General features: G+C 34.1%; 2 protein-coding genes across 5 annotated transcripts in view; one reads left to right on the top strand and one right to left on the bottom strand.

The window, feature by feature from the left end:
• Positions 1 to 429: 429 nt before the first annotated feature.
• LOC129000809 (uncharacterized) lies at positions 430 to 23,687 on the top strand. Of its 2 annotated transcripts, none has more exons than XM_054427830.1 (4): positions 430 to 482; positions 18,366 to 18,494; positions 19,710 to 19,826; positions 22,129 to 23,687. In XM_054427830.1, exons 1-4 carry the CDS (start codon positions 466 to 468, stop codon positions 22,385 to 22,387), a joined length of 522 nt encoding a protein of 173 aa, XP_054283805.1. In that variant the 5' UTR covers positions 430 to 465; the 3' UTR covers positions 22,388 to 23,687. The 2 variants fall into 2 exon arrangements, with proteins under 2 accessions (XP_054283805.1, XP_054283806.1); XM_054427831.1 differs by lacking the exon at positions 430 to 482 and adding an exon at positions 13,055 to 13,303.
• Positions 23,688 to 24,701: 1,014 nt separating this feature from the next.
• The window catches only part of LOC129000040 (forkhead box protein K1), a 33,565-nt gene continuing 30,975 nt past the window's right edge, over positions 24,702 to 27,291 (bottom strand). For all 3 annotated transcript variants that reach the window (XM_054426889.1, XM_054426891.1, XM_054426890.1), the window contains one exon: positions 24,702 to 26,973. The gene's annotated coding sequence lies outside the window, so the exon portion shown is untranslated. The remainder of the gene's footprint in view (positions 26,974 to 27,291) is intronic.

Raw genomic sequence — 27,291 nt, 5'->3', positions numbered from 1 at the left:
CGAATTCGGCTTTGAACACCTGGCCCTTATCACCTGCCTTTCTGCAGTTTTGCTATCCTTGCAAACTTCAAGTGACAAGTGTGTATATCGCGATTCTAAACATCACAGTGAGGGAGATCATAGCAGTTATGGAGAAAGTAATATTTCCGTCATTAAGAAATACGTTTAAATACACGCCCAAAATATGACCAGTCAACACATCCCCAGGACTAAACTATGACCTCGATCCAAAAGGTCGTTTTCCCACGACGTTTCGGCCACGATGCTCCGCTCGTCTTCAGTTTTACTCTTATCGACGTGACTACTTTCACTCAACTATTGGTTACAATATGCGATGAGCAAGGAGACACCAAAGACCAACTCTGAAAGAATATTAGAGTTGATAACCTCTTGGACTTTACTAACTGATAAAACAAAACGTGAACTCATTATAGTTGTGAACTTGTCGTTGTCAGCAAGGCTAATATGTGGCTCAAGTTTTGGTAAGTGTGAAATAATAACTACGATCAGGGGCCCATTTCATAATAAACTACAAGTTACAAGTTACAACTTGTAACTTGTTATTTCCATTAGATTTGCATTGGGCGATCAGCTGATTTACTAATAATATTAGTTTGTACTTTATTATGAAATGGGCCCCAGATGTTTCATAAGTATTTTTGCACGACACTATGATGTTTTTAGCTGTTTTACATACGTTAATTAGTAGTTGAAAGTTACGTTTTGCTGGCCATGCCAGCTGTCATCGTCATTTGGGGACCGAGCAGGTTTTTACATCCCTAGGACCGCAAAATCAACTGTTCGCTTATTTACTTAAAACAATAAAGTATCTATATATTAATACGGAAGCAGGTTTCTTTTCACAGTCATAACTCAATAACGGTTTGACGGATTTTAACGTTTGAGGTGTCAAATTAAAGGTATTTTCACGTAGATGTGCAAATACGTCAGAATATTAAGAAAAGGCATCCCTTAAGTACAGTTAAGGGCTAAAGTTTGGAAGGTGGAAGGCTATCTGTTGACATTTGATCAAACTCATTTCCTTTTGTTTACAAATAACATATGGACGTAGTTTAAAATAGTTTTTTAGGTTAACCACAGACTGCAGGACTTAAAACTTCCAGAGCAAAGCTGGGATTTATATTTTGTTTCAATCTGTTAACTAAGTCTGGTTCTGGTTCATAATGAAGAGTTTAAGAATAAATATTTAATAAATATTTTATTATTTTTTTCTATGGTTAAATTGATTCACCTTACATCGTATTTTACTGATTATCATGTTACAGTTCGATGTGATGAAGTGAATGTTTAAAAATGATTATTCGCAGGGCAGTTATCCATTACATTACCATATTATCACATAATTTACAATGTGTATCAAAATTCCAATTCCTTTATAGTGTTTTCTGTTGATTGGTTTCCTCATTTCATTTAAATTTAAAATCAAATGCCGCCAGTACGACGAAGAACTGTGAGTAGATGGAGAGAACGCGAAAATGACCGCTTGCATCAGACTCTCAATTGAACATTTGGTGGGTACATAGTGGTAGTACCACCGTTGTGATAGTATAATCGCGGACAAATGAACATTAAATGTTTACATTGTTGTAGCTTACATATTTTTAAGCAAGAAAAGACTGGCCGAGACAGTTAAGTTTTTACTCTTTGTTGTCATCAATGAAAGTTCGTTTACTTAATTTGTGCAATTCACAATACCTTCAGGTTCTTATTGGAAACTCCCAATCTGAAAATAGGACTGTGAGACTTATATATAGAAGTTATTTGGATAAAGTTTGTCAATTCAATTCTGCCTTTACCATGGTCAGCTCCGAGTCCGAAGCTCATTAAGACGTTAAAGTTCCACAGGGATATACAATTTTAAGATCCGTGACACGTTTTACCACCGAGTGGGTCCTCTAATTCCTCAATAAGGTGATGATCCTGAATACGCACAGATATATAAGTAAGTACAACAATGTCACTAGAACCCAAAAAAGAGAATTAAGCACAATTCAAACAAAAAATGCAATGAAAAAATATGCGGGAAATAGGGTCACAATGCCAACCAATTTGCAAATCTTTGAAGACAGTGGCAGACATTCTGTAGGGACGAGAGCTCCGAGGAGTCAAGTGAGATTCTTATGTACATAATAAGAGACAGAAGTGTCTTCCCTCGCTACAATGGTGCTACATGTGTAGATGTTGCAGCAATTTTTAAAGCTGAAAACAAAGCACCACCTGGCCAAATAAATCGTATAGTTTGTTCCAACACTAATAATGTTAAACGCGTATCCATTCAAGATCTGTTGTTGGATCCACTTGCTTACCCTCTTATGTTCCCAACCGGAGACTTGGGTTGGGAACCCTAATTTAAACACGCCTAAAACAGAACACATAAAAGAAATAATTTAACAATGCTAGAATAAGAGTAGCGATGGTTGGCGTCAAGAGAGGAATTGAGCTACATTAGGTCAAAAGCTCACTTTACAGTGTGTGGTTGACATCTACGTGCTCATAGAGTGCACCCGCCTACTATACATAAGAGATAACCAAAGCAGTATGAGTGAATGTAAATTTAAATATTGTAGATTACTTTTAAATTTTTTACATCATGATATTTTTTTTATCAGTCATATAAATTATTTTAGAGCGACTATTTGATTAAGGTCTTGCTGTTTATGTTTTTTGTTTATTTTTTACATACAAGTTTCAGTTTTGCTCGATTTCGAGCAACGTGTTATCTAGTTATATTTATTTGTAAACATTGTAGATAAAAAAAGTCTGACATTGGCCCACTTAAAACCCTCTGGGGCAGAGCCCTTTTGACGGATCTGCACCAAACTTCACTCGAACCATCCTTGAAAGATGCTTAATAATGCCTGAAAGTTTCATTACAATCTGTTGAGCGGTTTCTGAGTCCATAACGTATATACATATACACACACACACATACATACATAGTTCCTCTTTTATAGATATAGATACCATTATTTGTTTAATTCAAAATTAATGGTAATAATACATATAAAAAATAATATTACAGTCTTTTTAACATAAATGTAATTAATAAACGATGGATTAATAGTGTTTTACTACGGTACCTGTATTTCATAACTAAATACTTAGAGCTCAACTATTCAATTGAAGGATTTTTATGTTATGGAGAAAATATACCAAGTAATCTTCAAATAATGTCAAATCCAATTAACTGTATAAAATTAAAATTTCTGTAATTTTATTAAGTCAGTTCAGTAGTCTAAGAGCCGTTTCGCTTGAAGATCGACAACGTACTGTGCTCGACGACTATACTAGCGCTACTAACATGTGTCACTCTAACTAAGCTGCGCAACAGTTCGTCTAGTCATCACTAGGTGTCTCTGCTCCTAAATCTAGAGAGGTGTATTTATTAATCATTAATATCAAACTATCAAGGAATATAAAACAAATTTAGCTTTAGTTAAAGGAAAGTATCATTTATGTCTGATAAACTAATATAAATTGTCGCGATGTAAAGCCGGGTTTGATTACTATGAGTCGTCTGTATCGGTTGACACTCGCAGTGAGTTTTGAGTAGCTACACGACTACACCGCTTTTTGTCAAAGTATGACCAACCACACAAAATTATAACATCTAGTTATTATTTTAAAAGCCGAGAGTCGTGTCTCTTATCTGAGGCCGATGATTGGCTTATAATCATAAAATCAAATAACTCTCTAGCATTCGGCGTACCAATCATTCCAGACTCCATAAGGTTCACCCTGCCTAAATTCAAATATCAAATAGTGTCTGTTTAAATACAAGTTTATGATAATCTATCACGTATACATTACTGAACCAACGAACCAACTACGCTTTAATGTTCAGTGTTGCAACACAACTCATCACATGCACAAACATCCCGGATGTCAGGAATATTATTTTAACATCACTTTTAATTGTTTTATTAAAATATAATTATTTGATTTTAACTTTCAGCTTAATATTCGTGGATTTAGTTGTGGGTTTTTAGTTTCAGAGTATTAAATAATTCTCTGAGAACTTCTCGAAGAAAGAAGTTACCTGTTCCTGGAGGAGACTTTTTCGCGGTAACAGGGCTTTGGGACTAGTGTCCATCAGAACTCAAATTTCGTGTTTTTTTCCATTTTAAAGCAATGTTACAGCTTGGTGTGGTTCAGTATTAAAATATTTTCTATCTATGCGTATTAGCAAATATATTTTAGGTCACTATTAATCATCACTATATAATCCAGTTACTAAATCGACCAAAATCCATTTTTATCCAATAAACAATATTTAGGTTTTATAAAAGTATAAATTAAAACACATTTTCCATTTCTAATATTATTATATGTTCTCGAATCAAATTCTATTAAATGTACCCCAGCTGCCGTAAACCTGCCAACTAAGTGAATTTCCATTGTATATTAGTGTACATTATTATCGTGGTGAATAGTGGTAATAGGGTATAGCGTGGTGAAAAATAGCGTTCGTACCACGGACCGAAATGGTTTTTTTTGCAGCTCTCGATCGTTTTAAACATTATCTTGAGCCAGCAAAACCTCATTTTCGGCCATAGGTACGAAAACTATTGTGCGGATTTATATTTTACCAATACTTTATCAGTTGAACTAGAGTAATCCCAAAACCAAGCGTGCCCTTACGGTTGATGATTATGAATATGAATACCGTGAGGACTGTTCCGCTTTCATGGGGATTATTGTAGACGGTACCGGTATTTCATTAATATTGATAAAATAGGAAAATGTGTTTAATGATATCGACATTTTGGTTTAATCACTTTGATTAATATGCATCGAGTCGAGACAGATGTTTTTACCACTTTGTATCATTTGAGAATGCCGTAATAGGCCTACTATTTACGCACCAACAACTGGGATTGGTTTCAAGACATCAAAAAGCTACCGACCTTACTCTGAATCAAATCTTTCACTATTGATAAACCGAGTTCCCCTCTGATTATAAGCTTGGCAGGGTCTTTTTCGGAAGAGACACTATTTAAAGTTTCCCTACACGATTAGTTTTTGTGATTTTTCTGTTCGGTAAATTAAAAATCGTGTAAGAAAAGCTATTTACTAACCTAATAAAACCTAACCTAGCGTAAGTAAACAACTGTTATAGGTTTTCTAGTTGCAATAGTAGTGGTCCTCTTCTGTAGAAGCCCCGCTTGACATTGTAGGCCTACCACTCAGCTACCCATGGTGAAAATTAGTAAAGAATCAGTGTGCACAAAAACTAGGTAGACGAATAATATTAGCACCTATTAGAGATTTTTCAATAATGTTCAAAGATATGTTTAAAAATCGGACAAAAATGTACAATGTGTTTCCCATATTTATAAAATCAAGCAAAAAATATGTTGGAAATAAACATTTATAATTATATGTAATGTTATGGCAAATTATCCTTGTGGGTCTACAATTACTTTAATTTCTCGGAGTTCTAGAGTTATTTGGGGAATTAAAATTGCCCAAGGTATATTACGGTCGTGCGGCCTGAGAATGTCCGAAGTCGGAGAGCGCAGCGCGGCTCATCACAACACAACTTTGCTATTTCCTGTGTCCGACACTTTGTAAAGTACATAAAATCTTCAGCCGGATGAAAGTTTTCAATTAACCTATATATAAATAGTAATCAGGGGTACGATTGTTTTTCTTTATATTATACTTATTGTTCCTTGTAGTTCCTGTTCCACAGGAGACGACGATGTAATTGAGAAGACAGTGCAGCCAACCTTACTTCCGGCGGAAACTTCAACAATCCCTCGGATACTGACAATACTATATGAACTCATAGTAGATACTATGAAAGCGGGAACAAGTTTAAGTTATCAACAATTAATTGGTTTTGTAGTTTATTTAATTATAATAAATAGTAGGCTACTATAGTTGATTGTACAACGTAATATTTAGACACTAAACGAATTGTTCAAAATTATAGTGAATCATTATGGCAATGAGTAGAGTTGAACATCATACATTTACAGACGACATTCGAATCTTCGTTATCAGAATGAGTAATCCTAGTAATCTTAGCATCCGTCTCTTTCCGGTTATAAAACACTTGGAAAATAAACATTTTCTTTATAAAATAAGTTTGTAAATTCTCATAAACAGGGAAAGGTTTATTGAGTTTTGGATTCCTTAAAACAATTTATGAGACTACTGAGTTTTTGGCTGAAGAGTTTTTGGCTGAATATGTTTGAAAATAAAGGTTTAAGGTAACAAAATTACTTGTTAGTCAAATAGTTGTCACCCATCTGAAGGCAAAGGGCTAGAATGGCTAGAATTTACCGATTTGTAAACGATAGTCTTAGGTATATTTTTAAAGCAGAGTCTCTTTAAAAATAAAGCGGATCAGATAAATATTGCAACCATTACCGTATATGCATACTGTATAAATATTATGCTTTGCATTCTATTATAAAGCAACATCAGGAGGTAATGAAATTGACCTATGATGGTCTGAGCATCCGAGCATAGTCTTGCCACATGGTCATGTCACATGCATTTTCATAGAAACATTCTTTAGTAAAATATAATCTACATATCGATTGAATTTTTAAACATAATTCTAATTGAGTTGCTATATTAAACTAGTGCGCCTTGAATGTATGTACAGATACAGCTATAAAAGCATCTGCTCTGTAATCGACCTTTTCCCTCATTTCACCTCATTTCATTATATTCGTGGGTCCAAATACCTCATTATGCGGTCTACAATTCCGTCCCGAAACCGCAATTCCTAATTTCAACTAGAGTTTGCCCGAGTAGTTTGTCTCTGCAGGTTGAAAAAAGTCGACAAAAGCTTTCTTTGAGTAATTTGAAAAGTGTCCAGTGTAGGATATTTCATTTGCATTTTTGCAATAAAAAAATAGTTTAAAGAGTGCAATGTTTTAGTTCTGAACCTTCAAATTTATTTTTAATGACTGCTACCTCTGTATTAGTTGTTCTATGTAAAATAAATATGGCCTCGATTCTAGTAGTAAAACCAGTAATAAGAATTAATTTGGACAGTTCAACTTCAGTTTCAAACCGGAGTTTATAAAATGGGCTGAATACATAAAATCACGAGCAGCAGAAGCGTTTTCTATACATGCGTTGCAGGTCTAAAGTGAAGTCCTTTTTAGTCCTTAGGTAGTAAAAATCAGCTGTAGTAAAAATCAGCTGTTGTAAAAATTAGCATTTTCATTTTCTAACTTAGTTTGCTAATTAACGTTGCATTATGACGAAAAATAAAGTTCATCACACTGGCAAAATGGGTCTTTTCAACCCTCGCTCATTTTCTGACCTCGGCTTCGCCTCAGTCGTGAAACTAGAGCTCGGGTCGAAAAGAATCACATTACGCCCTAGTGATTAAATATACTATTTCCTTTCTTGGATCGAAGTGTCACATTTTATTAGAACAGGTCAGCTGTTTGTTGGGCATGAGCTTTTTTTACAAGTTGTCAGTTGTCACATAAAATTTAGGTTTGAAGATAGCAAGCTTTTTTGGTCTTTAAATGGGGTCAACTGTCGAGTAATATTAGAGGATTCGTGACAAAGATGAAGCGAACGAGATACAAGAGAGAAGAGAAAGAAAGAGGGAAGGAGAAGAGATTGTCCTGTTATTTGGACCCTCCAAAAAATAATGTCCCCAAATCATGGCTCGTGCGAAACGGAAGAACCGAAGCGAAACACGGCCTTCTGGATCAGACCGGGATACTCGTCGAGCAGAAAACTATGATATAAATGATACTGATCAGTTTAATAACATTGAATCTACTGTTCACAGTGACGCCAATGTTCAAATAGAGATTTTCAAGGTTCGTGATATACATAACATGTAGGACATACATTGAAACCAATTATTGTATGTGTTTTTAGGATTAAAACTTTAAATCTAGAACTAGGTAATAGCTATTTACCTTACAAGTGTAGTAAGAGCGTTTTTACATCACGCAGTTGAATGTTGTGCAACGGGCGGAAGCGAGTTGCATAATTTACCTAAGTGACGTAGGCTAAACACGTTCTTGCGTAACGTGTAACGTACAAGATTTTACCTGACCCGACAATATACAGGAGGTTACGAATAATATTTTTCATTATCCATTTCACTCATCTTCTAACAGTAACGTTCATACTTTACATCACTCGAGAAGTAATGAAGTTGTATACATCACGCTTGGGATAGGGAAGTTTAACATGGCGGGTTAGGTAAAAACACGGTAAAAATAAAACAACTGTCTATTGTTCAATTTGCATTCAAAGACGTGGTTGTAAATTTAAACTACTTTACTGAGAAGAGTTTCGCAAAGAAAGTTGGTCTATCGAGAATATTTTAGTTGCTTGAATATAGTGTAAATTTGAAACGGTTATGTATGATTATATATTCCACTGTAAGACAAAGTAATGCTCGTATTGTCTCCTAAATAATTGAAACTACTTAATTTCATTTTCAGCCCTATATAAAAATAACGTCTAACTAAAATAGCTTTCAAATGAGTTGCAAATATACGTTATTCGAAACGAATGTGAGCGAACGAGCGAGTGAAATAATCAGAGAATCAGACGGAGCATTAAACCCCAAATTCCGAAGAGTGACTTTTAATGCTTTTCAGGTCACAGAGGTCAGTCCAGACCGGTACGTATCCCAACATATGGACACAGTAGATACTGTGACGTCATTACGGTCGAAACAGCTGGGCGGTAAAAGAATTGGCATACAGCAATACAATGCATTCAGAGTAGTTACAGTTTTTCATTGCAAGTTGAATTTGTTGTATTTCTATAAAAAATAACTACTATCTCAAAGACTCCAACTTACAGATCATCTTAAACCATTGTACACTCATCCACAACTCATATTTAGGTTAAAATAAGCACCTAGGTGGCGTCCCCATCTCAATTGATAATAATAACAATAATGATAAAATTCGTTATTGTAATAATATTTACCTTTTCTTAAATGTTTACACAGCATAGACAATAATTATTAACTAGAGGTCGTCTAATGGTCGAAAACCCGACCAAAAATATGTAATGTACAGAATTCTCTATTTCCACCCCACACTGTAAATAAAACATGTGATTGCAATTTCTTCAATTTATTTTGATTTTCTGTTTATATTGCGTTGTTATTTCGTCACCAGCATGGCAACCCATATAAGGCCCATGTTGATTTTAAAAAAATTTAAATTCATTTTTTGTGCTTATTTTGGAGCCTATTTTAATTTACGAAGGGATCTGCACATCTACAGGAAAATATCTTTCCAACAGAATGCGTAGATTTTCCCTGCGATGCACACGAGCTCAGAAAAAAGGTTTTAAAGAAACGTGCTTGCCTATTAATATATAGATTGGTATGTGATTACGATACTCATCTGAAGATTTTTTCTATTTAATTCAACAATTATTAACGATTATTGATTAAAAAAGTGCGTCAAGGTGTATGGAGAAAGTATCATTCCGAGAACATACCAAGGAACCGCCATACATACAGGTGATCCTAATAAAGGTGGATAAAGGTGGATAAAAAGGTGGACAGGTGGATCCTACTGTAAATAAAACAACAATAGTTTGTAGACTCCAAATTTGGATACTAAAAGTCAATGTCTTCACAGCCAGATAAGAGTAACTATCGATGATGAGTCTTGATTAATAATCAACTAATCAATCGTTATGACAGAGATCCCACAGCAGCAGAGTCATGTTTCATTGCATTTTGTGTTCAAGAATTGGCATTGTAGTACATCCCCATGTAGTATTAGGCCTACATGAGTTATTATAAGGGTCAAAGATTTAGTCGAATCATCGATTTAGTCGATTTAGTAGATTATGTACGAGAAGATGTATTTAAAATCTTAATTTTATGGCCAAAAAACGAAAATTGAACAAAAAGAATTGTTTTTCAGCGTTTACGCATATTGATTTTTTACTAATAAGAACTGAAGTTTAAATTCAGAGACTGATAAAGTTGAAGATTCGTCCAAAGACATCGGAATGCATTTCGCCAGCGGTCACGGCTGGCTGGGTGGGAACTTATTTTATATTCCTCCAAGGCCTGTGAGTCATTGTTCCTTGTAAAACTCTGGCACGTCCATTCCGTGGTCTTTGGCGGCGACGTTAACATCCTCACCGACGGAGGGGCTTCCAAAAACGAATACACGCAAACGAATATCTACTAATTTTTAATAAAAAACCCTCAATTACTTTACTGTTAGTAAACAAATTCCTGCTGCTGCTGTAAACAAATTTCTGTTGGGAATCAAATTCCTCATAACTCCTACCAGTCCTGATATTATTGCTGCCGACAAAAATGAGCTGCGTCGTTTGAGAGGTGCCCTTAGGCGTATGATCAACCATCCATCTTCGACGTATTCGAATGGCAGAGCAACAATGGTGGAATTAGAAACAATGCCAAATCATGATGGCAGTGACCTTTGCGTTCACTCAATCTTAGATTAGAGCTGGTGTACGATAGAAGCGTCCGTTAACATTTTTGTTTGAATCATAAATGGTATTATTTTTTTGACCCTTCTCTTTTTAAGATCGTGTGTTAGCTTATAATATGAGAAATACCGATTGCTCAATTCGGGAAAATAAACATGTATTTGCTGATAAATATAACACTTAATCTAACCGATGACGTTTCACTTGATATGCTAATCGGAATCATTTTTATTTCCTGCACATTCATGATTTCATGTCACAAATTGTACCTCATCGAAAATATATTCCAAGAAACTGTAACAAAATAAGCGATTGAGTAGAAATTCCCCCTGGAGTAGATGGATTTGATCTTCAACTCTAACTAAAAGCTGTACGAGAATTTCCCACATTAGTGACGTGTTTCCGGTTTCGCTGAAGTGCCTCTTTGATTGCGTTGTTAGCCATTGTTTGTGCGACAATATTTGTCAGGCCGTGCTTTTGACCTCGTGACCGCCGCACCTCTTGGTCTTCTCATCTATATTCCGTCCTCACAACACACTATGGGGCTATTCATTTTGGGATAACCCAATTTTCTAACCTCCACTCAGCTTTGTTTTACATTTGTTTGGCCATACTTAACCCTTGTTTTGCATTTTTTCTACTTGAAATCGAAATGTCAAATGCCAACTTTTTCAAGAAAATTATAGATTTTTGTTTTGGGACTGAGGTGCTGGTAGCATATTTGTTTATTGCCATTGCGAATACTCTGAACAATATTATACAACATGATTGTGATTATATGTATGCTAAGAGGCAATCATCCTAAGTCACTCGAAATGGTTGGGATTGGAGATCAGATCATTAAAAAGACTCTTCACAAATATAGAATTGAACTACCACATGATTATTATGGCTGTGTGATTGTTGATTTACAAGGGACTAATTTATTAGTTTATTTTTTTAGACGAAACCTTTGGGTCATCAGAGCAGTATCTCGGTCAAGTTAAATTTAAGTTTTGAAAAGTAAACTAGCAACACAAGGGAATTAATTATTAGAAAATGTCCCTCGAATAAATTAGCCTATGTGGCTTATGTACCATAACTACATAAATTGAAAATATATACGCTGACAAATGATCATAAACGGAAAAACAATAAAAATTAAGTGTGTGCTTTGATAAGAAAACAGAACAACTAGCTCAACTTAAATATCATAGTAGAAATCCACAATCCACTGTTTCACAGCCGAAATGTATTTAAACCATTTGAAAACTGTAAAACGTGTCACTTGTATATAAAAGAATTTATTTATCAAAATAAACACATCTGCCTTAAAAAATAAGGTTGCCAATGACACAGAAAACATTTTATTTTCATTATCAAACAACAAAAATACTAAAATACCAAATAACTACGCGATCGTTGAGAGAAACAGATACGATATAAAAGAAAGATTGACAGTGTAAACTGCTGTGAAATGTGCCATAGAGTAAATATTTATCATCAGGTATTGCTCTGACAACAAGCCAGCAAAATAATACTGAATTACGAAAGTAAACAGAATAATAAGTAACAACATTCGACGAGGGAGCGGACGATTATATCGATCGTACGGGAAGTCGCTCCACTGCATGGCAGCCACCACAACGCAACTGAATACTCTCTCGTGCCAAAAATTCCCCCCATGTTCCCTATAATGGGGAATCCTCTAAATATGTATCATAGCATAGACGGATAATACGACGAAGTGATTAAATGCATTTTACTAGCTACGGTTTCAGAACGTGAATATTAATTGTAGTTTAATCATTGGGTGTTATGGGAAAGAGGTCATATTATACTACTACAGTAGTAGGGACAACTGTTTCAAATCCCGGTACACTCACAAACACTTTATTTTCACTTTGACCTCTTGTAAAAGGCACCTGGTGTAAGAAAAATTGTATGGTTTGTTTGAGCATCAATATGTATTTCAAACAATCACAGATAACGTATATACTACTTCAATGTGAAACATATTTGTAATAATATAATGTAGTAATATTTGTAAAAAAAAAAATAACTAACATAAGAACAGAGGACGAAGTACTTTTTACTCTGTATCCAGTAAAAACAATCTTTTTGTTTCAAAATATTTTTACCTTTTACAGGAACTACTAGCTTGATTGTTCAACAAAAATTAATATAGTTAAAATGTTTTAATGCATACATACAATACATAGTCAATTAACAACAAACCAGATATCAATGTAGAAATTACAAATTTAGACAGCACCCATAGTCCACACCAACTGTGATAAATGGTACCGGTAGCAAATAAAAAGAAACCTCAAGGAGGTATTTCGAATTAAGTAGTTGGCTTTTATCCATTAAAATACTAGTAAAACTCAACAAAAATAATGCAATATTTAATGAATGAACACACCCCAAAATCGCATGGAGTTAAACTAAGATGAAATTTAAATATTAAAAACTCTATAACACTAAAATAGAAAATGGAATGTGCAGAGTCAAAGGCGGCCGTGGCAGAGTTCCCCTTCAATAAGAAATTCTCCCAGCGATTGGCAACCCTGTTCGCCACTGCCTGTCCAAAAATACCCGCGATTTTGAAGGCAGTCCGGTGAAAATAGCAGAAGCAATAACATAGCAGAAGACAGAATAAAGAATTTGATTTAACCACATTACAAATTTTGTGTTTACTTCAATAGTTCAATTTGGTTTACTCGGCAAACGTATGTCGTAATGACTTAGAGATATTCTTTATCTCTAGTGTCAGTTTGTGTTGTGCTTATCTTTCTGGTGTAATAGTAACTTAATGGTTTTCTTGTGCAGTGAACCTGTCTTTACCATAAGGAATTGGATTACAAATTTTAGGGTTAGTATGCCTATTTATTATTTATTTTGTCTAAAAAAGTCTGATTTTTAACATTTAACTTTCTTAAACTAGGTCTGGGGTTTAATTACATTGAGGTGATTTCAAACCCTATGCTAATATGGTGGTTTGATGTAGAAATAACTAATATTCTATTAGTTAACCTTTGTTGCCAATCATTAATTATTGTACTATATTTTGTGCTTATTATTATGCAAATTAGTGTATGGTGGATTCATCGTCAGTTGGTTTAACATAAAAAATACCAATACCGGTGTATAAATACTCAGGCCTAAATACTTTATATGTCACAGACATTAATCTTCAAGAGCAAGAATATTTTTCACTGGTTAATAACACACTTGTATAGCCTAGTTCAGTTTTTTACACCTTCAAATCTCCTTATTCAGGTGATAAACACAACTAAACTTAGGCCCTATGTAAAGTTTTACCTCAATAAAATAAAATAATTGTTTGATTAAACTTTTAAACTAACTTAACTAAGTATACAAAATCACATCTTAAGCTGTTTAAAATGGAGAAAATATTAAGATTGAGGCAGATGTTCATAGAGAAATGTAAGTTAATGTTTAACATTAATCTTATTAATTGCGATTAAAATAAATCAATGTTAAAATAAAATAAATTGTGATAGAGACATCTTTTATCCTGTCATGTAATTCGATTTTTAAATTCCACCTTTTGCTGTGTGATAATAGTTCTTACTTTAATACAAACAAATATGCCAACCAACGTCAGAAAATACCAGGTTCTAATAGGGATGATAAATAATTACAAACCCTTGTGGTTGACTTACCGGTACCTATCAATACCCTAATTATTTTCAGTTCGGACATTATATCAATCACTTTCTTAATTCCTGTTTAAATAATTTAAATCTCTGTCTGGTTACCATCGTTCTCTTCTTTGCGCCACACAATATTTTGCAGAATAATTTAATACTTACCGGTAGCAAAACATTTTGGAAAATCCAATGTAACCTAAATACCTATCAGCCTACCAATTAGTCTATCAGAGAGCAAATCCTAGGGTTTAATTGTACCTACGTTTCATCCACACAATATATGATCAATCGCTTGTGCTTAGAGGAATGTTTTGTCAACCGCTGTTGTAATGCAGAGAATAACAACAACCCAGTCAGTCTGTGGCCAAGTCAGGTCACGAGTGAGTCACAAATCAATGCCACAAGTGTAAAGCTGAGACCTCACCAATGCGCTCTTACCTCTTGTATTCACTCAAGAGAGGGAATGAAGCAAGTCATGGTCTATTTCTGTTCTTTGCTGCTGTAAATTTGGATTTAGAATATATGCCACTCTCACTGCAGCCTTTGATATAAGGTGTTGCTTACTGAACTACTTGGCTCATAAAGATTTTGTCATCTTTTATTATTCCAATAAATCATCTGGTCTTTGATTCAATAGGGCGTTTTGCCTTTATCATATGCGTTGTTTATTTGTGCTTGGTATAAACTCCCTGATGTATTACCGTTTTTTTAAGGGTATAATAGCTAGTAAATTTATATAAATAAATACTGCCCTTTTATAAAGAGTTAGCCTAAACCACATTGATAAATTGGTCTGAAATCTCAGATAATTTTTTTATGGATACGGTATTGATTTTTAATTTATACCATACCGTACTACTAAGTTATAGTACATCCTTGCTTGAATGTATCCTTTTTCGTAATGCAAGTTTAATCATAGTTCTCACTGTTACAATATTTCCAGTCCAAGTCTGTGTTTATCTAGGCCTATATTCAATTTAATTGTTTCTGTTTGTTTTTCACAATAAAAATTAGTTGTTAGATGTTTTGTCTGTTCATCCTCTTTTTTGAAGGTACGAAACCAATCTGCTTGGCTAACTCACAGAGACATCTATAGACAACCACTCTAAACGTTTATATCAGACTACACCAAATTATCTGAGAAACTCGCTGATTTGGTCCTTGCAAATTATTGGCTTTACTGTGCTATTGAGTTTTTTTAGTTTGGGTCCAGTACCGCTCTTGAATATATTACAGTTAAAAACGATTCTATCTAGCCTATGTTAAATACATGCAAATTATTTGTTTCATGCCCCAGTGAACAATGAGTCCTATACCTATTGATACTAGAGCTGAGGCAGGATGTAATCCAGAATGTTTTACAAATGAATTTAGCATGTTCATTTTTAATTAAAAATCCTCTGACGTAATTCCATCGCTAATGATCATGTAAATAAAAGCTTCCAAAATATCTGAGTAACGTACCGGTATACTGAATCTTAATGACACACATTGAATCTTTTATTGGAAACACAGTGAGTTAAATTTCTCTTTTTGACCACAATAAATTAATTGGAGAGATAAGTACGAGTATTTAAATAAAAATAAACATTCCTGTCTTAAAAAATAAGGTTGCCTATGACACAGAAAAAATATTACACTTAAAATATTGAATGATTTGTAACAGCTATAAAGACTGATTACATTTGATGTTTGCCATAAAAATGATTTCTCATCATAGTCAATCTCTCAATGTTTCACGTGTAATAATTTTCTGTGAAATAACTAGGTAGTTCAGACTGTTGTTTTTTTTAATTTTTAATTTTTTTTAATATGTAGCCTATTGCATATTTTGTTGTTGAATATTGTAAAAGTAAGAATACTACAATAACTTGTGTTATTTTGCAGTTTAAATGATCAATCCTACATTCAAGTTCTAGCTCTTACATTTAAAGATTTTAACAACCAATAATATCGCTATGAAAACTAAACAAAGGGTTTGACTGTTGTAGCACTCGAGTGATAACATCTTTAATTATTACCAACATGCAAACTCGGAACAGAATCATGCAATGGCTCAAAGTGGATTGGGGTTTACATATTGTATGAACAAGTCGTTTGAGCTCTTTAGCTAAAATTGATAGTTTAGACTACTGCTTGTGCTTGTGGGATCAATATTTCTGTTGTTTTGATTTTTGTTTTTCTTCACCTTTGGGATTTTCCAAAATATTGAGAATCTTCCATGCCCTGGACGTGGACTTGTTCGTATTACCATGTATTATCCGCCACTGAAAAGAAAACAAAGACATACAATGTAAAATTGTACTTAACAACACTTTTTTATATTAAAGGTAAATAATAATAATAAAAAAAAAAAAAAACAATAAAAACACTATTATACCTACTTAACTATCCAGTGTAAATAGTTTAAGGTGACAGTCATACTTTAAAAAAAAAATGTTCTTTCAGAGAAACATAAATTAAAAGCTAAATCCAGTTAAAGCTTGTAATGCAGCTGCAGCTTTTGAGAGTTAGGTTTTCCATAATTTATAAACTTTCAATATAACAACAATAAACAAAATAAATCAAATCAGTCTGGTTTTGTGACCCGATTTGATGGAATTCATTATTTTTGTTAGCTTTATCAACGAACACATAATTTTAGGTCATCACTATGTCGTTTAAAGTGTTTAAATGCCAAATTCTTGAAAATTATTTTAAAATCGATGAAATAAATGTACAGGAAGTAGCTTTTCACTATAGATTTAATCCATTTGTCACAGTGGGGGATCTAGAACAGTCACAAGGGGGGGGGAACCAGGGAGTCTGAGGGGTCCGGGGGAACCCCCCCGAAAAATTTGTGTAAACTAAGTCTCCTAAATGGCAGTTTTATATCATTTCTTTGTCCAAAGTTAGTGTCACAAATTATTTTACGCAATGTGTATGCACTACTGTATTACATGCAGCAAAAGATATGTACACTGTATATGTATGCCCGAAGGGGGGGGGGGGTGGTCGCCCCCTTCACCCCCCCTCTGGATCCGCAACTGATTTTTCAATCAATTAATTAGTTAACACTTTTTTTGAACTCCAGTTGTAGGTAGGTATACTTATTGGCTTTTTATGGCAATAAGGCATAGCTAAATATAATGAAGCTAGTTCAAATGAAATGTATAATGACTCAAGTTCCAGTTTATTTTGGACTGTGATTAATTGAAGAGATTTGTCTGAGATTTATCAGTAGCTGAAGTAGTTTTATCAAACTAATTGCTCTCATCAAAAGACAGACTCTACAGTGTGATGTTAATTGATTGTGAGGAGAAATCACAGTTGTAAATTATTAATTTAAACTTCTAGTTAGCGTAGATGACTCAGCGATGTTACAAAAAATTAATACCCCCGCCGCAGCAGACCTGCAGGCTAAGCGAATTTCCATTTGCCTGATTGGATTTACGCTAAAATATCTCCTTAAAAATATGCGTTTATTTCCTATTAAAATAGCATTATAACGAGTACTTAGGGTTAAAAAGCGTTTTTTTTGTATAGGTAACTTTTAATCTATAGTTTAGTATGAAATAAATGCATTCTCCAAATTTGATCAAAATATGTTCATAAACAAGCAAACAGAGTTTACTTATTCTCCATGAGAAAAACATGGGGGTTGTAAATGCAAAATTTTTGTTTATATTTTCTTTGTAACTTAACCATTAGGCATATAATAACGCTTCGATGTACAGTACTAAATAATTTCTTTTGTTAAACACTCTACAAAATGGTTTGGAAAACTTTTATGTTTTTAGAATAAAAAATGGGAAAAACAGTCTTTACCCAATAAACCCCCTTCCCATCATTCCTGGTCCAATCATGCTAGCTAACAAACTCATTCAAGTTTATCCCGCCCTACACCTCCAAGCCAAATCAAAATCTGACTAATTACTCAAGCTGTCGTGTTCACAGACACACACATGTATTACAGTATATACATATATAAGAATTTGAACGAATAGTGTTTTTGGCCTCTAGGGACATCAAAACGAAAAGTGTATCAGTTCCGAATCTAAATCTTACCGTGCCACCTACAGTAATAGCTACTTCCCTATAGGGAAATTCGTTAAAGTAGATGTAGTTGAATGAAAAAAAAACCATTGACAGGATTTGCTACTGTCAATTATCGATCTCTGTTGTATAAACCAAACTGAAAAAGACATCTTACTGAACATACTGTATATATTTTGGCTAAGACGAGTGTTTGGTTGTCTGCTAATCATCTGATCTGTGCAGGTATGATGGGGCCAGGATGAGTTGTTTATCCTGTGCGGGTGATGGAAATCGGGATTGCATCCCTTCGGAAGAGTTTAACCGTTGGACAGACAGTCTGCACCATGTGCTGCATAGCAAAGACGGCAGAAAGTGAGTAACTAAAACCTTGCTTGGTCTCCATTTTAAGGGCTAAAAGACACATTATTGTTATAGTTTGTTGACAACCATTCCATCAAACAAATACTAGGGATCAATAATTACTCAATTCCACAGTGACCACTTTCAGGTTGTATGAGAGATTTCCGTGAAACTAACAGTGGCGGAAATATCATGTTTATTGTCATGTAGGTTACGTTAACTGTCCTTGTAAGGAAATACATATTTGTCTCTTCATAGATTGATATTCAGACTTACAATTTGGATTTTAACTTTGTCACTTACTATTACTTACTCCTGTGGCCATTAACAACCAAAGCGGTTTTTGGCCTCGCCAACCATGTGCCTCCAGGATCCTCTGTCTTCTGCCATTAAATATTTGTTACAGTCAATATAAAAACATGTTAAGAAGAAGTACTAAGTTAAGGAGCGTTTTGCAGGCTCCAGTGTTTTTTAAGACGGTTGGTGTCGCCAAGACTGCCATTTATCATGCATGGATTGTGGATGGTGAATGTGGAAAGGAATACAGTTGAATGACATTTAGCAAAATTTTGGGAGTTTTGGCCAACGATAGTAAAAGTTAAATGGAAAAAGATGTATTCAAGTTGGGAATGGTAATTAATTGTTATTGTACAGTTACGTTACATGTTTAGCAGAGCTACCAGATTATCGGTATTTTAATAAAAAGTAGTGTTAAAATGACTTATTTCAAAATAATTAAATTTAAGATCTCCCACCAATTCTTTCCCAGATTAGTGAACATAAAAGAGCTACTTAATATACAACAAATTGTCAAGTATATTGGAATCTGAACCCTCTGTCCTAAGAACAATCCTCCGACTACTGAATATGTGCTGTTTAGCTACCAAAATACTCAAACTACTCAAATATTAGCCAAAATAGTTGTTCCTAAAACAACCACTAGTAAAGTTTGACATCATTTACGATTACGACAAATTGTACTGAACCATGAAGGCATTTTTTAAATAAAAAAACTAAATTGTTACATGATTATTGAAACCCCAAATAAACTTTATCTTTTAAAGAAGGGCTCTTTTAGAAATTATGTGTCCCCTGGTTTTGTGTTTTGTTATTCATTCAATACAATACTGTATCATAAAAATATAAATTTATAAACTGAGTTAGAAGTCTTAAGAAAAAATGTCTCTACACTGTAATAAAACTTTACTAACTGTGCTATATTTGTAGATATTTCCGAGATTTCCTGTCTTCCCGTGGATTGGAAGATTCAGAGAATACTTTGGAGTTCTGGGAACGCTGTGAAGTTCTCTGTAGAACACATACTGGACACCGAGGACACTCCGGGTAAATAATGATGAACATTTAGGCTTACTAATGTTCCTTTTTTAAACATCTACCTGTCTGCATATACTAATGCTGCTTTCTCACTAATCGGGTTTTGCCAGTACAGATAATTTTTTTAGTAGTATAAAGAATAGCATGAGAGCTTTCACACTACACGGTTATGACAATGGCAGAAAACTCTTGCAGCCGTCCACTGCCATTGAACCGGATGGTTGTCGTGGCGTGGCTGTGCATGTAGTTGCTAGGCTTTACACGGTTTATGTCTAAAGGGAGCTCACCAGTCAGTGCAAATAGATCAGCACTTTTAGTTTATTGTTTACAATCTAAATTAAACACTGTTTAATATTGTGACATCCCCGCTGGGGTAGTTTTCTATCAACTACACTGGATGCCTCTTGTGGGCTGGTGACCCCGAGGTACCTTAGCCAAGCCCCAGATCCCTCCTCTTCTTTGTTCTGGGTTCTATGGCCAGCATACTTCCTATGCTGGCTCTTCGTTCTTCTTTGCTTTCCTATTGAAGAACTCTTCTCTTCTTCCTTCCTTTTCCTCTTTTTCAGCCGAACCTCAGTGGTGTTAAGCGATCCATGCCGCAGAGGTGAATGCCACCGGGCACCCCAGCAGTGGTTTGTAAGGAGCCTCTAGGATACCAGGTGACCCTGCTGGAGTAAATAACCTTACCCGGGCATACAGGGCTCGACGTACAGCCTCACAGTAGTTTACTGGTGGGAACGTTAAGGTTTCAAGAAAACCTAAACCCTAGAACCAAACCTCGATGCAACTCCAGAAGCTGATCACCAACACTTCAGGGGTTAGCTCATCCAGAATCCAGAGCAAGACCCATACCTCTATGAAGCCCCAAGGACCAGAGGAACACCAGGCCCATCTGTGGGTTCGGATGTCGAGACGAGTGTGGCCACTTGGCCTTAGAGGTGCAACAGTCACACCACTCTTGGTAGAAGAACCTTCAAAGAAGGCCAGAGGTTCAACCCGTAGGTCTGATGAGGGTGAAGACGCGTGAGGGGGGGGGTTATTCCAATAAACACCTTTAAACTTTTGTAATCTTAATGACAGCCAGGAGTGTTGATTACGCAACCAGTCCAATGAGACTGTAAAGCACATCATTCTGGATTGCTACAGACTTGTGGCTAGGAGGAGGGCCTGTTTGGTCAAAAGCAGCCAGGTGATGACCTAGACGCTAACATTGGGGCAAAGCTCTTGGACCTGGTCAAGGACTTGGGCATAGGCTCACCTAGTTAGCTTATAGGAATTAAAAATATTACAAAAGTTATAATCTTTGTTAAACAATAATTAATTGGTAGTTAAAAGATTCCTGTATATTTATGCATCTGGATTTTCCTTGAAATTGTTTTCTGTCACATTACTCGCCCATCCTTTCTCATTAAAATTTATATGGCTTATAGGAGGAAACTGGATTTTGATTTAACCTTGATTAGTTTAGTAACATAATTTATTCAATTTTTGTAAAACGTGTTTGAATGTACTCCATAAACACATTTTTTGTTTTTGTTTCCATAAACACATAACCCAATGTGGGTGGTATTTGTTGCATAGCCAACAGAACAGACAAAGATCTTGCTTTTAAAAGTGTTTGGTTCCCACTTTTCAGGCACATTTGCGTTTTCTGTTGGAAAATGGAGACTTTAATGTTAATTTTTGTGCTGCGTTTCTAATATCTGGTATTTTATAAGCTCATCGATGACGTCTCTCTGCTATCGGAGAATCGACACCGCAAACACAATCAACAAACACGGCTTGTCACCCCGCTATCGGAACTCGGTTATCGGTGAAAAATTGATTGTAAATTACCGTAAATTTATTTCCCTAGTTTATAGAACACTTGTACAACCAAAATCTTCAATTTTCATCCAACCCAATACAGTGCTTCGCTGTGAAATGGATTGTTTTGGTTTCTTGGAACTCTCTCAGTTGTTTTGCCATCTTCTGATTAGATGCCTGATACAAATAAAATAATCTATATATATATATATAAAATCTAATCCTTAAACAACAAGCAAAGTTTGTATAGTTTGATGTGTACGTAACTGGTAATATTAAATTAAAATGAAACTCGCTCTCATCCAGTCATTCCATGGTGCACTCACCCTGCTAGTAACATTGATGTCTGATTAGTATTTTTATTTTTGGTTGAAAAATCATTCTAATGTTCACTAGCGCTACTGGAAAAATATCTCACATAAATGATTTGGGACTGGTAAAAGGGGTTTAAAATTTCAGGAATTTACTTCCAAAAAACTGTTTAACACAACAATTTCTTTTTCAGGTCCCACAATTCCAGACACATTGCTAACTTGCGTTTCATGAAAGATGCCCGAGATTTGGTGGACTTTGCTGAGGACAAAATCAACCTAGATTTGGCAGCAATGAGAGTGATGTATGAAGCTGTTGAATCAGGGAATGAGGACCAGATCAAGAATGCACTGAAAGAGGCGATGCAGAGTGCCACAGAACTGTTAGCAGACGACTATCAGCTGTTTAGGAAAAATCTGTTAGAAGAAAGAGGACTGGGTAGGAGAACTTGACTAGCTGGTTGAGAACGTATCATTGATCAGCTGTAAATGAACAGGTTGTTTATAGTGTGCTAAATACTGTGCCTCATCAATCCAATCAAATCGCTTTGCAAGTAGTATTGTTACAGAGTATACTTACTTAGTATGTTTACTCTAAATATACGATTTTTTATGTTTAAACATTACTTTGTTTTTGTTATTTTGAAAATGTGTTAAATGAATATTGAAATAAGTGTATTGTAGTGAAATAGTTCAACCAAATACAAAAAAAATTTGGAATGGTTCTATGTTTACGTCAGAGTAAATATCAGTTTGCCTCTTACAAGTTTTTCTTACATGATTTCTTCTTTTTAATCAGAATTGGAAAGAAAAATATTTTATGAAATTAATTTTTAAAACTGCAGTTAGGTTATTAGTTTAACTGTGCAATACACGTTAAGTTTTCAGAGAAAACTTTTATTTGTTTGTGAAACAGTATTGCTAAAGGACATTTTTGTATAGCAACTCACAGTTCCTATAGTTTTAACGGAACAAACACATCACACTGCCAGTTCCTTCTGTACTTAAGTTTTAAAAATGTCTCAGGTTGAGCTATGTACCAAAGGTAGCCTATTTAATATTTGATGTTAATAACATGGATGTCAAGTGGTACTGGGAATAAAATAACACCATATTATAGCAAGAGTACTTATGTCATTGCTGACGTTTGAGTGATCATCTCAGTTTTCCAAGAGTGTCAATCAGGTTAAAACCTTCCAGCAATTATCACCAATATTTTAAAATCCACGATTAGATTATCAATATCTTGATTTATAACCAGATATTTTCTCATTTAAATTGTTATCATTTAATCTAATTTTGTCTTAACATTTGACCATTTACCAGTATATTATTTTAATCACCGTTAATCCAAAATTTGTGCTAGTACTGTAGATGACGAAATTTTGCTGTCCCCTTAATTAAATCAAAGATTGTAAATCATGTTACCCATGTCCTCCTCAAAATTTGTATTTTGTTTTTGAAACAAATAAAAGATTCATTTCATTATTTTAGCCTAAGTTGTGAAGGTTATTGAGCTCACAAGATACAGTCATGCTTTAGTGTTGGCAAATGGAATTATAAGGTATATGTAACCTGGTACATAAACTACATCTTTGCCAATGCACTGTAAAATGTCAGCGTTTTCCTGAACAAAATCATAAATTTACTTTAGAATTAAAGGGTTTGTAAATAGTGTTATGATGTTTAAGTTTAACATATTTATTATCTTTATTTCAATATTTTCTGGAAATACGGAATAAAATATTTATTACCAAGGAATATTCAATGTTGTATATTTTAATTTTGTTTATTTTCCCCTAAACTTGTGATTCTTTAAAAAAAACATGTAAAGAGGGTGTTTATTACCCAAAAATTCATATTTAAATACATGATGGATTTTTTTTATTCTTCTTTTGAAAGAAATATATAGCCTACATTTGAAAGGAAGGGAATGTCGAGGCCACCATTTGAATCACTATTAATGTATGCCTTATCACAGAGATATACAGAGGAAACATGCTTAAGAAACAACCATGCGCTTTTAGCTTGGGAATGGTGGGGCAGAAATATCATAGTAGGTACCGAGCCAGGAAGAGCCTGAACAGCAGTTGTACCACACAGGCTCTTTCTACAGCGAGAGCGCTATAGTACGTGATGGTCAGGGGGGAGAGGAGAGCGACCAATAGAATTTGAACTAGACACGACTTAAGTGTACCATTGAATTTTGTGTGTAGAAGATTGTGTGTAAAGTATATTTAATTTCTTTGGATCAGCTGTCTCAAATCGTGAATAGAGCATTTGGCAGTTAACATTGTGAATTTTCTCACACTTCCATGGAGTGGAGACAAAGTAATACTTTTGAAAACCTCACCTAAAAACTTTGGACATCCAAGGGGAGTAGCATGAGAGGAACTCAGGAAAGTGAATAGGCCTATGACATTCCTAGTTATGACCATGTTTTTGCTTAATTTTGGCTGTGTTTTGGTATTTTAGCTGTGACAGCTGTCCAGACAGACAGACACCGAAACACCACCTCAATTTTATAATAATATAGATAGATAGATAGTTAGATGAGAAGTCTGCTTACAATATAAGTCCATAATAAAACATGCCTGTGTGTGTACCTACTTGGATGTATATTGTTAGGTCCTTGGAGGGATTACTTACATGGTCCTACAAATTCCTCTGATACCCCATACATGTAAATATATTACAAATACGTAAATATATTACAAATAAATATATTTAATATTGAAACACACCAGGAAGAATAATCAACACAAAATCCTCTGCATGAATAAAATAAACTTTATACACGATGAAAATGTAATACAAAATGGAACAACGTAAAATAACAATAATAAAATTCAATCTGATAATATATTAACAATCGATTTATAAACCGAAAGGTCCGAGGAGCGTTTGGTCGAAATAAAACATTATTGTCTCGTGAAATAAATGATCAGATTTGGGTAACAACTAATGTTTTGAGGCTAAGTGAAATATTTTCTAACAAGCAACAAGTTTGGTGCTTATAACAATATTACTTACAACGCACTCGTGTACTTGGCGACAGTATGTCAACATCTACTCTTACGTTACTGGCAGTGTCTTATAGTACATTAGTGGTGGGTGATTATATGAAAAAAACTTAATACATTTCAACCAACCGAATTATTGAGTTCCCAGGCAAACTTGGGAATATACTTGACATACTAAAATGAGAAAAAATATTTGGTTGATTAGTTAAATGACACATTATTTTAGTAAATTAAATTAAGAGTCAATATCGTAAAAATATACGAGAAAATGATTTTATTATATTGTATTAATAACAACATAGTTGAAAATAAATATTTGTATCACTTAATAGTCAATACAAAAGTAATATTATCTGTAAAGATAAATTACTAAATACTTTGTCACGCTAACACTGGTTTATCAGATGAAACAAATACAGACAACAAGGATCATAAGGTCACAAGGATTTATTATGAGTGTGAACAAAAACGTCTAACCTAAAAACAAAAATAATGTAACTGCCTCAATCAATGACTTGATGAATCTGCTAAGAACCGCGATTGATGTGGTCTGAGTTGGAGCCAGTTATATAGTCTTTACAAGTGAAACATCAGTTAAGCTGTAGAACTGATTATGAATTCAATACTAGAATCCATTCAAATAAATAAATACACGTTCTACTAATTTCCTACCACTCTATAAGACGCACAATTCTATCCTGGCGAAATATGTGACATAAGCTATCACTTCACACAATCAGTAGGCTACTTCACAGCTCTTGCACTATCAAAGAGTTTGTGACATGGGACAAAAAATGACAAAAGATTTCCTCAAGATTAATGTATTACTCGATTCTGTGACTTACTCGGAAAAGAAAACCCAATAAGTTTTAATATATAGATTGGTTTATTTAATCTTTTTCTCACACTGAGATCATTTAAAATACTCAATAACATAATTAAAGTAGCTTTGTTGGTGATTAAAACCAGTTAATTTGTCCACCATTGATGTTCACTTTAACTCATTTTTTTTTATATTTTCTAACATTTTCATTTTCTTAGAATTTTGTTAATCTGCAGATTGGCTTGCGAGATTGACACTTATGCAACATGACAAAATATTTTTACAATATTAGTCACCTAAAAAGGTTTTATTTCTGATTCGTCACACTAAAGATTGTTGCATAGTTAACGTCAAGTTTAAAAATAGCAGACAAAAACAAATTTTTGTATTCCAAATCATAACAACCAAGAATGAGAGTACAACTTAAGTTTACAACAAACTCAAGTTTTATATTGGATAGGGATTGAAACTGATTTTGTTATAAAGTAAAGTTCCACTCTTGTATTAATTTTTGAAAAGAAATTCCAAGGGAAACAAATTTAATCTAAACAACTCAAAACTTGTTACAAAGGAAAAATATAGATAGTAAGTCAAATAAAATGATACAATTGATAACAGTACAATTGATTTGTATTTACAAAATTGATAACATATTCTGTCAAAAATGATTCTGTTGGTAACGAGTACAGTTATAATTAATCACACTGTAAATTAATCCTTACATTATAAGAATACTCGTGATCATTAAATGATTTATTTCAACAAAATAAAAAACTAAACACAACAACAGAGGTCAGAATGTTTTCTGGGAAAACATAAATTTTATGATAAAAGTGTATAGTCATATAAAAAAAAATTTAACTGCCGCCAAAGTACACTTTTACAATCTATTAGCACACATATACTACTATATACTCCAGTGCGATAAATAATTTAAACAAATCTGTTTTTGCACTTTCAAATAATAGATTTTGATTGGGGTAAAATACATATGCAGTATATATATAATATATACACAACAACTTTTGAAATGCTGAAGCGATCTATACAGGCGAATTTCTGCCCGGAACTCAAGTAAAATCTTCCACCAAACAAAAAAAAGAGACTCGAAAATAGGAAATTAAACTTTAGTTCTGCGTTAGACGAATTTCCAGGTTAGGTCTTCTACATTCCGGGCTGAAAAACTGCTACTTCTGTAAAAAAAAGGTTGCAAAGATTAGATGCTATAAGCGTAAAAAAACTTTGCATGAAATGATATAAATACACTATCCATTACCGTATGTGAGCATTTTACCTGAACACTCATAATACTGAATACACTCATAATTTTATGTTCTTTTCATCCTCATGGTTTTCTGTTTTACAGGAATTTCCCTCAACACATTCACCATTCCATTAGCGATTCAAACTTTAACCACTTATGTAAGTTTTACCTTAACACTCTTAATATTTTATGAGCATTTTACATGTACAGTACACTCCCTCTTATCCGGACTCCTCGGGACCGAGGC

This window comes from Macrosteles quadrilineatus, unplaced genomic scaffold, assembly GCF_028750875.1.
Source record: "Macrosteles quadrilineatus isolate MER2022 unplaced genomic scaffold, UCM_ALF_1.0 Scaffold_8__2_contigs__length_117827958, whole genome shotgun sequence".
Lineage (NCBI taxonomy): Eukaryota > Metazoa > Arthropoda > Insecta > Hemiptera > Cicadellidae > Macrosteles > Macrosteles quadrilineatus.
The sequence above is the reverse complement of the archived record's forward strand: the minus strand, read 5'-3'. Positions and strand labels throughout refer to the sequence as shown.

Coding starts and splice junctions, on each gene's coding strand:
- LOC129000809 (XM_054427830.1), top strand. Junction 18,495..19,709: donor CATAGCAAAGACGGCAGAAA/GTGAGTAACTAA, acceptor CTATATTTGTAG/ATATTTCCGAGATTTCCTGT. Junction 19,827..22,128: donor GGACACCGAGGACACTCCGG/GTAAATAATGAT, acceptor TTTCTTTTTCAG/GTCCCACAATTCCAGACACA.